General features: G+C 37.5%; 1 protein-coding gene across 1 annotated transcript; it reads left to right on the top strand.

Annotated features, from left to right (window-relative positions):
* The first annotated feature begins 5,845 nt into the window (after positions 1-5,845).
* Positions 5,846-6,469, top strand: LOC149211026 (uncharacterized). The gene has a single exon (XM_089399169.1). The coding sequence runs from the start codon at positions 5,846-5,848 to the stop codon at positions 6,467-6,469; it is 624 nt and encodes a 207-aa protein (XP_089255295.1).
* The last annotated feature ends 4,578 nt before the right edge of the window (positions 6,470-11,047 follow it).

The following is an 11,047-nucleotide window of genomic DNA, read 5'->3' as shown; positions in this document are numbered from 1 at the left end:
TAGCCATCCTCTTTACACTTTCATGATTGAAAAGTTCCAAGCCTAACTTGGAACTAGCTGCTACCTGAAAATATCACTCGTTCCTCAAAGACGAGTCTCCCTTAAGCTCTTTTCATCTGACTCGTAAAATATGAAAAGATTGCTGAGAAATTGGCCTCTCTAGCTCGTTAAAGCAATCGAAAGTGCTATCTCTCCTCCAGATTTTAATCTTTTTGAACCTGAGGGATCATTACACAAAAATATTGAGTGCTTGTCTTGTTCGGCTTGTTAAAACTATAAAAAATTCATCCCTTTTGTATTATTTTACACTTTTTCGGACTTAAGGGATTATATTACAAAAAAGGAACAGTGGAGTTTCCTTTCTATCTCTTTTCAGACTCTCTAAAATTAAAAGAACCGAGTTATCTTTGTCATTAAACTCGTTAAAATAATAGCGACAAACTTGTCCATGCAGACAAGAGCGAGTTTCACTGTCACTAGGCTCGTTAAAACATAGCGACGGGTTTGCTCGAAGGGAAAATTATAGAACAAGCATATGTTATCCTCCTCAAGCTTGACAAAAAATAAAGAGGTACTGGTCAGCAATGACTGGGGAAAAATTGGGAAGAAAACTTAAAGAAACTTTATTGGTAGCAGGTCGCTCTTGAACATGACACTTTCACTCCGTCACCATGATTGAGTTGGGTTGGGTTATTCCGTTCACCGGTCATATCGCCATTGGTGCATCGTACAATCCATTTTTGGGGTTAATGCTACCAATCCATTTCAGTGTCACCGATATGTTCAAGAGAAGTCGCTCAGAGAATTCACCAACCTAGCTTGTGTCTCATCTGCTGCAATACCTTCACACTTCATTCTTTCATGATCGCCACCCTGAACCTTGTATCATCAGATCATTTTCACCTCCACAAATTCATTTGCTCCATTTCGTGTCGTAGATGTGGGATTCATTAAGGCCCTCCTACGACGGGTCACTTCTTGTCGACATCAGCTCATCATCCAAGAAGTCGACCTAGGAACAACCTTTTCAGTACTTTGAAGTTTGCATGCCTCAATGGCAAGTTTCTCACTTTTGGTAACAGGTTTACATTAATGGCCTTCGACTGAAATATTTTGCGTGGTGTTCGACATCGACTCATGTATTCACACCATGTGAATTGTACTACAGTACCTTGAGGGTCATTATCATTATTGGTGATTCCTCTCGCGCCTGTTAATAGCTTACATCATTGGCTGGTAATTAGACGATGTCTTTTTATGTTCGACAAAGAACATCTTTTCACATGGACTGACTTGTACTTCGGGCGAAAATTGAACGAGTCTTGAAGACCCCGGATCTATTTTCATCCATCCGGGTTGCGATATATTAGGAAAAATAAAGACATCAAATGTATATCATTGCTGCACAAATAATCATCCAAGCCAAAGGATGATGGCTCTACCAGAATCATCACTCTGCCACACGGATGGTTTTCTGTCCTATGTACATGAAAATGAATTTATAAAGCTGAGCATGGGAATGCCCGCCTCAGCTAGATCATGAAAATATTATGAAGATAATGTATTGTATTGTATCTTATTACAGGTCACCTTGCAGTTCGAAAAACCTCGGATCCTCATGATAAAGCATTTCACTCGACATCAAAAAGATTTACGACCTCATGCTTTAGGGGGCAACTGTTATAGACATATTTAGGCACTGCAACCCCAATCACATATGTCCATAAAACCAAGGGCTTCTAAGTCCCTAAAAGTGTTGTTTCATACCCTAAAGGAGCAAGGTCAGCCGATTACATCATCTCCCAGAAGTTCTCCATGAAAAACTACTCAGAACTGGTCAAAACTGGACCATACAGACTGCTCAGTGTTAAGGGTGCGATGCATCTCACCTGCCACATGAAAAAAGTGTGATGCATACTGGAAAGCCCTTCTGTAGGGTGCAATGAGAAAGAGCAGACAAATGGCAGAGGCAGCTGTCTAGGTGGAAACTCAGAGAATCTTCTAGAAGCTACTCGTTTGACACTTGCCTCTATGAATTCGCCTAGGGATGAGTAAGAGATCATGAAATATCCAAGTGGAACCAAGAACTATCAGAGAATTGACACTAATCAAAATCCCAGAAGTTGACTCACCCACCTGCAAACATCTATATATGGATCCCTCATCCTAGAGATCCAGGGGCTGGAATTTTGTATTTTGTAAGGAAGTGCTGTTGGTTTCTTTGTGCAACATTATATTGTTGGGTGATCTAAGATTTTCATGAGGTGAAGAGGGCTTTCATGATGGGAGGATGGCTCTGGGTCAGACCAATGGGTTGTAATCCTCTCTTCTACTACTTCTATCAATAAAGCTATTTGAGTTTTCTTCCATATTCTTGTGTATTTCTGAATCTTGTATTGATATATGCATTTGTATGGTTAATATACATCTGATCCTATATTGTTTATGGTTATAGATCTCTATGCTTTGATGGTATCATGCTACTTTGACTCTACAAGTGTTCTTTGAACCAGGACAAGTGAGGAAGCAATGGCAAAGTTCTGTCAAAGGGGAAAGGAAACTAGCAAGGAGCCAAGCGAAAGACTGAGGTTGGTACTCTCTGCTTCTTTCTCATCTATCTCTCATAAAGGAAAATGAAAGCAACTTTCGTTTGTTTGTTTCTAAGATAGATACCCATCTTAGTGGGACTAGAAACTCTGAATGGACACTAGTTTTCCTGATAACAAGGTGGTCAATCAACGCTGGTCAAACCCAGCCATTTTAGCATAAATTCCAGATTTTGTGAACAAATTTTGCTATTTTTGGGATTTTGCTCAAATTGAGGATCTGAACTAATTCGACCTCCTTTGACGTAATTGTTAGGATTTCGTTAGGATTATGAGGAGTACAAATAGCTTCCTCTTGTTGTGAAGATTTATGATAAATAATGCAAAAGGAGAATTATGTAGTTTAGTAGTTGTTGATACATGAAAAACTTGGGAACACAGTTTATGTATTTTTGATTTCCAGACTTGAATACAGAGATACAGTGTTGGAGTCCATATTTATGTTTTAGATCCAGTATTTGTCTTCATTTGAATTAGTTTAAGGTGTTCTTGCAAAGTGTGGAGGGCCCCCACTATAGAGCTGGTATACTTTTCCTTGAATTCTCTTTTACAATTACATAGATAGATTTGATACTTAGAATTTCCATTCAATTTATATGCTGCAAGTTTATAAAATTGGAAATTGTTAATTGAAAAGATCCACATCTGTTGTGAAAGAGTTTTGTAAGAAAACCTCAATTGATATTCATCTCAAATTGACAGTTGTGCTTTCTATTTCATGGTTTTTATCTCATAGCTTGATCTATAGTTTGTTGTTCATTGGTTATGATTTGTAGTTGCAGAGCTCAATTGGTAGTTTGTTGACTGGACCTTGTAAGAGGTTCCACTATTGTTGATCTCAAAAGCTACATATTTCATTCACTGTTTTGTGTGATAAGTATTTAGGACTCTGTTTTCCATATAGACAATTAGATTTGTTTCATTTAAGTAAATGCTTAAGTGTTAAAAAGACAAAGAGAAAACCTCTTGTAAAAGAGCATTATTGATTTTTCCACATTAAGCTATAATTTAGAAACTAAATCCTTCTAGATCTATATATATTAGATAGTGCCTCTAAGTGTACCTACTTGGGTTGACAGAGAAATTGAAGCCTGATTTACATCAGTAAGTAAGGCCTAACATTTTGGCATCGTTGCCGGGGAGGTGCAACTAGGAAGATTTAAAAAAAATAAAAAAAATCTTAAATAAACAAAACAACAAAAACACAGATTTAGTTTTAATTCTTTAAGCCATGATTCTTTATGTATACACCTAGGGATGAAAAAGGAAGATTCACAAACCCCCCCCACCTAACAACTAACCCTCCATTCGGAGAAGAAACTTTAGAGAGGATTGAGTACACAACACCAACTGGAAAAGTTACCGTGGGAGAACTTGAGGAAAAAAAAGATCAGGCCAGAGACTTACTCTCATTGAAAGACAAATCCTACTAGCTTATGATGCAAAGAAAAGACATATACTTGAGCCTTCTACAACAGGGAAACTAAAAGAGAGTAGTACAAGAATCCAACAACCTATCCTTGAACAGATTATTCCTTAAGAATCAAAACAGGAAGAAGAGATAGAAACCTTAGACAAGTCACATATCACAATGGCTGAAGATGAAGGATCCAGAGGACCTATTGTAGAAAAACTCAGAGAGTATGAGAGACAAGTGGAAGAAAGGAGAAGATAAAGAGAGCTTGAAGAAAAACAAGGAAATGATACTCTATTTGGAGGGAATCAAAATCCACCAGAAGAAGAGGAATCAACATTTAAAGTTCCAATTCAAGATAGAGGAGAATACATGGATGAGGAAATTAAAATGAAAAATATCCCACCTTTTGTATTACCAAAATTTTTATGTTATGGCATTTGAAGACTTGATTCATTTTTGTTTGAATTTGATATAGTATGCCGAACCTATGGATATATCGATGATGCACACAGAATTTGACATTTTCCTGCCACATTAAAAGCAACAACACTTAGGTGGTTCATGGGATTAGGTGAACACACAGTCACTGATTGGGATAACATGAGAAAAATATTTTTGAAAAAGTATCAACCTTACTGTCGATCAAAAGACTTTAAATATGACATCTTTAGAATGAATCAACAAGAAGATGAGACCTTAGAAAAATACTTGGAAATATTTTCATACAATTTGCAAAAATCAAAACATAGAGCCATGTCTGCTGATCTTATTTGAACAATATTTCTTAAGGGCATCTGGGACGAATATCTAGATGACCTCAATCTCATGGGTAAAGGGGACATTTCTAATTTACCTTTTGATGAGATTGCTGACTTGTGTCAGAAGTACTCCAGAAGTAGAGCAAGAAATGGAAGAAGAACTACGACATCTAGAATCACTAAATCTGCCACATGAAATATTACTAGAGCTGAAGTAGGAAATCTATTTAAAGATTTTAAAACAGACCTCTTAAGCACTTTGGGAAATCAAATAGATACTCTGAAAGCAAAGAAAAGACAAGATGGACAAGAACAAGTGTTGTCTATATTTTGTCCTAAATGCTGAAAAAAACCATGCTTTGAAAGAATGTCCATTAGATAATGTTCAGATCTGTGGGTTTTGTATAGAAAATCATGACACTAATGACTACTCTAAGATGAAAGTTTTGCAGAGTTATAATTTGGAAGCTAATGCAGAGATGGATAACTTATATTTTGTGGGAGCTTGGAAACCATGGCGGCCAAGACCTCAAGGTATGTTTCAAAATCCAAATCCAGCAAATTATCAAATGTCTATTCAGAATTCTTGGAATGTACCTATGCCATGGAAAAATTGGTTTAATCAGTAGCAACAATATTATCCACAACAGGGATGGAGAGGATATTCATATCCTCAACAATTTCCTCAACAACCACCTCAACAATATCAACAGTGATTTCCAAACCCATATCCTCAACAATATCAGCAACAATACTCTTAGCCATATCCACCACAGTACACACATCAATACCCTCAGCAACCAATTGCTTATCAACAACAAAATCCTCAACAAACCTTACCTGCTCCTCCACCAATGAATCAACCACAGCTACAATTACCATCTAATCAACCTCCTAAACCTACGTAGCTACCTGCTCAACCAATAGCTAATCCAAATAATCGACTGGATAGACTAGCGTACAGTGTGGATGAGGGACCATTGTACCCAATTCCACCTCTGCAAAACATAGAACTTAGATTCGGTCGAACTCTTCACACAGAACCTTCACCTCCACCTGTTTCAATGAAAGAGAGTTCAAATAAAACTGATGAACACGAATTGCCAATACACAGTAAACAAGATGATTTAGAACAAGGTAAACAAATTAGGACAGTGCAGTCACCTCCTTATCCTGAGTGGTTACTTCAACCAAAATTAACCACACCTCTGCCACAATTCGATGTTCTAGATGAGCTGAGAAATGTGTATGTAAAAATGCCATTGCTACAGGAAATTAAGGATATTCCAATCTATACCAAAACCATCAAAGAACTCTGCCTTAAAAAGCCTGCAAAGAAAAGATTTAATCCACAGATCATTCACGTTATTGGCAATTTAGCTAGCCTTGTGTCAAATGTCATTTCTATGGAGAAATATGTTGACCTTGGTATACCTAGAGTTACAACAATCATCAACAAAATCTCCATTCCAAATACTCTCATTGATTTGGGAGCTGCAATAAATGTCATGACATTGGACACAATGAAAACCTTACAACTGACAAATTTACAGTCAACACCAATTGTTTTGGAATTAGCAGATCGCTCTAAAGTCATTCCTGAAGGGATATTGGAAGATATAGCTGTTTCACTGGACTCTTGGGAGTATCCAGTTGATTTCCTAGTTCCCCAACCAAAGTCAATTTAGGACGACACCCTCTCATACTTGGAAGACCATGGTTGGCAACTGCTGATGCATTTATTAGGTGTAGATTGGGTAATATGATCATTTCCATAGGAACAGAGAGAAAAAAACTTACCTTATACCCATTAGCCCAAGCTCTAGCAGTAACACATAACCTATGGCTTGATGATAAATACAATGATAGGGAAGAAATAGAATATGTTTTAAGCATCAATCAAATTTATGATTTCAGGGAAGGCAATAATGAAGATTTGGTGGAAATGTTTGTCTCTCAACCTGATGTTTCAAAAGAATTAATAAATGAACAATACATAGCTGCAGATCAAATATTGGCATAGAGATTTAAGGAAACTTGTACCATATATTCACTGAAAACATTATTTGAAGATATCTACAATCAAATCCATTACAAACACACAAAACAAGGCTGTAGAAATTAGCCCAGGAAAAACACTGAACATCAAAGCATTTTTAGATTCATCTCAGGAATAGAAATTGCTTGATTTGGTGACAAAATACCATAAGGCATTTGCTTGGGGCTACACTGACATGCAGGGAATTCACTCGGAAACTTGCACTCACCATATCTATACAGACACTAGTATTCAACCAGGGAGGCATCCACAGAGAAGGATGAACCCCATGCTTAAAGAGATTGTAAGAGATGAATTGCAGAAGCTACTGAAAGTAAATTTCATTTACCCCATCTTTGACAGCCAATGGGTATCTCCACTAGTGATAGTCCCCAAGAAAAATGGTAAGTGGCGAGTTTGTGTTGACTACAAAGAACTGAATAAAGCCACCCTTAAATACTATTTTCCATTGCCATTTATTGACCAAGTTTTGGATACATTGGCTAGAAAAATGTCATTTTCCTTCTTGATGGTTTTAGCGGTTACAATAAGATCAACATAGCCTTAGAATACCAAGACAAAACAACATTTACCTGTCCCTGGGGAACATATGCCTACAAAGTTTTACCATTTGGCTTGTGCAATGCTCCAACAACATTTCAGAGAGCAGTATTAGCAATATTTGCTGATCTGGTTCATGAATGTGTTGAAGTATATATGGATGATTTTTCAGTATATGGTGATTCCTTTGACCATTCTTTGCAAAATGTTGAGAAAGTTTTAAAACGATGTATAGAAACCAACTTGTCTTTGATGAGCCCAGAAATGGGTAATTATATGGGCTCATTCAACCTCCTAATTCGACTTAATCCACCATTCTCATTAGTTTATTGCATGTTTTTATTATATTTATGCTAATAGAGTGAATTGGGTTAGTCATTATGCCAAAAAGTCTAATGTGTGCTTTATGCAGATTTTTGGTCAATTTTGAGACAAAATCAAAGGTTTAATGAGCACTTGGCAGCCAAATTCGTGGAAGAACAAGGGAGAGGATTTGTAGGAAGGTGTCCCCTTCATTTATGAGCCCTTACCTCGAATTCTCCATCAAAAACTCAGAGCACAAGGGGCAGCCAAGCAAGTCAAGTAGGACTGCTGTTAACTGCAAGTTTTGGCAGCTAAGTTCCTAAAGTTTAGGAGGGCTGTTGGGGTCCTCAATTTGTATAAATAAGAAGGCTTAGGGCCTCAGTTCAGTTAGTCAGTTTTTAGTCAGATGTTAGTTAGATTGTAGTTAGATTTTAGTCAGTAGGTTAGTCATTTTGTTAGTCTATTTTCGCGCTTTAGTGCAGCTCTGTATCAACACATTTTCGAGCTTTTTCTTATAGACAGTTTTGGGATGTAACTATTATTTTTTTGATCAATAAATATGAATCCAGCTTTGCACCAGCTCTAATATTTCTTAGGAGGCTGTAGCTCTTGGGGTTGGGCCCAACCCAAGTGCCAGTACCTCCTTTGTGTACTTTTATGTGTCTTTGCTGCATTCATAAAATAATTTCTGTTATTTAGGTTAAAATCTTGCTTTGTTACTTTTTAGTTGTTTTTGATGATTAAAATAGCTTTTCATACTTCAGGTTGATTTGACAGTTTGGTAAAGGAAAAGATCTGAAAAAAGCCATCAAGCAATCCTTGATCTCATCTCTCCCTCCTTGGGACCATGAGCTGAGACCAAGGCATACTTGCTGCCACAAAAAACTGTTTTTGCCTTTCCATGCAATTGCTAGTGTTAGATTTTTAGTTGGAAAAGTTGATACCAGTTGTACTTGCATGTTTAGGATCTGTTCTTGCTTAGTTTCCATAGTTATCTTGCATGATTTTCTGCCAATAAACTTCTGTTCATCATATTTCTGGTTTGTAGGTCAAAGTAGGTCAAAACAGTTAGATCTCTGGTTTTTCTAGTCTTTCTTCGATCAGTTTTGAGAAATAGTGTGTAGAGCATCTGTAATACCTCCCTATCTATCCTTCCTCCATCATACCACCTGCTCCAACCCTAATTCCAAATTCCTTCCCTTCATTCGCCACCCTTTTCCAACTTGACCTAATTCCCATATCTTTGTGCAACCTTGCTCCCTCCATCCTTGAACAAAATCCAACCACCTTCATCACTTCTTAGCTTCATTTACCAGGTCTTAGACCCCTTCACATCCTCATCCATCCTCCATTTCCACTTTCCCACCGTTTTTCCACCATTAACCCTCCAAAATCCTCTCTCGGCTCTTCCTGTAGAACATCTTGTAGAACCCCTGCAGACTTCCTGTAGAAGACCACGAGAGCAATTTTTCAAGATCTGATTGCTGTGAAACTCTCTGGAAGGGTGATAGGGACCCCTTAGGCCCTCTTCTCACCTTCCCAACCTCTTGCAAGTGCCTACTCCATTTCCTTTCGCCAATCAACCTCTGCACAGTCAAAAACAGTTAAAGCACATGCATAACAATTCTGCCAACTTACTCAAAAATACAAAAAGATGTTTTTTTCCAGATTTTACTGCAGAAGTAGCTTAGTCACATGCATTTTACCTTTCTAAAAGTCAATGGCATCCATTTCCACTGCTTTCATCTTTTTCTTGCACCGGTAGGGTTAGTCGGTAAAACTAGGGTTTGTTAGGGTTTGCATTTCTTTTCAGTTTCAGCTTCTTTCTGCAAGTAGATTAGCCTTTGTTGAGTTAGCTTTCATCCATCACAGTTAAAAGCTTCTTCTAAGAGCTCATAGAAGTTGGCTTAAGCTCCTAGTGGACTTGTGCTAGCTGATCAAGTGACAGCCTGCGGCAAGAGCTAGTACTTGTGCATATAGCACCGTCGCTTCCAAGTTTGTTACGAACTACCGGGTTGATAAAAGTAAAGAAGGGAGTCCCAGGAGTTGCAGCATTATTGCTGCAATACTGGAGCCCACCAGTCTTTAAGCAATGAAAATTTTTATATGATGTTGAATGAGGGAATAGTCTTAGGACATCATGTTTTTCGAAGGGAATCAAGGTAGATCAAACCAAAATTCAAATTATTGTCAAATTTCTAATTCCAACAAATCAAAAAGATGTAAGAATCTTTCTTGGTTATGCAAGCTATTATAGGAGATTTATTGAAAACTTTACTAAGATAGCTTTGCCTTTGTTTAAGCTTATTGCAAAAGATGTATCTTTCAATGGGAATGATGCTTGTCAAAATGCTTTTGAGAAACTTAAAGAGAAATTGTCCACATCTCCAGTTTTGAGGGGACCCAATTGGACTTCACCTTTTCACATCTCCACTGATGCATCCGATACAATAGTAGGGGCTTCATTAGGGCAGATTGACGATGGTTTAACTTATGCCATTTACTTCATTAGTAAAAATTTGACTCCTATTGAACTCAACTACACAGTAACTGAGAAGGAAATGCTTGCAATCATACATGCTGTGAACAAATTTCGTCACTACATAATTGGTTATGAAGTATTTGTTCACACTGACCACTCTGCCATTAGATACTTAATGAACAAACCTATAACTAATGGCAGGATCACAAGATGGTTATTATTACTGTAGGAATTTAATCTCATAGTGTTGGACAGACCAAGGAAAGAGAACCAGGTAGCAGATTACTTTTCTAGACTACAAAATCCAGGTGAAGCTCTTCCAATAGAAGATTCATTTCCCGATGAACATTTATTTGCAATTTCAATATTAACACCATGGTATGTTGATTTAGCTAATTACTTGTCCAGAGGGAAGATACCTCCATCATTCAGCTCAAAGGAGAAGAAAAGACTGATTAAGCAAAGTGCAATATATTCATGGGTTAATGGAGAATTGTTTTATACTGGTTATGATTTAATTATTAGAATATGTATCAGAGAGGATGAAATTATTGACATACTAAAATCTTGTCATGATGAACCTTGTGGTGGCCATTTTGCAGCCAAGAGGACAACACACAAAATCCTTATCCTTGGCTACTATTGGCCATCAATTTTCAAAGATTCAAAGCAGTGTGTGAGAAGTTGTGACAGCTACTAGCGCATGGGTAGACCAACTACCTCAGATGAGATGACACTACAGCCATAGGTACATCTAGAGCCATTTGAAAAATGGGCTTTGGACTTTGTGGACCCATTAATCCACCTTCTAAAGGGAAAATGTACATCTTGGTATGTACGAATTATGTGACTAAATGGGCAGAAGCAAAGGCAATTGTAAGG

This window comes from Pinus tabuliformis, chromosome 1_2 (assembly GCF_031772625.1).
Source record: "Pinus tabuliformis cultivar Carrire ecotype Pingquan chromosome 1_2, CPIR1, whole genome shotgun sequence".
Lineage (NCBI taxonomy): Eukaryota > Viridiplantae > Streptophyta > Pinopsida > Pinales > Pinaceae > Pinus > Pinus tabuliformis.
The sequence above is the reverse complement of the archived record's forward strand: the minus strand, read 5'-3'. Positions and strand labels throughout refer to the sequence as shown.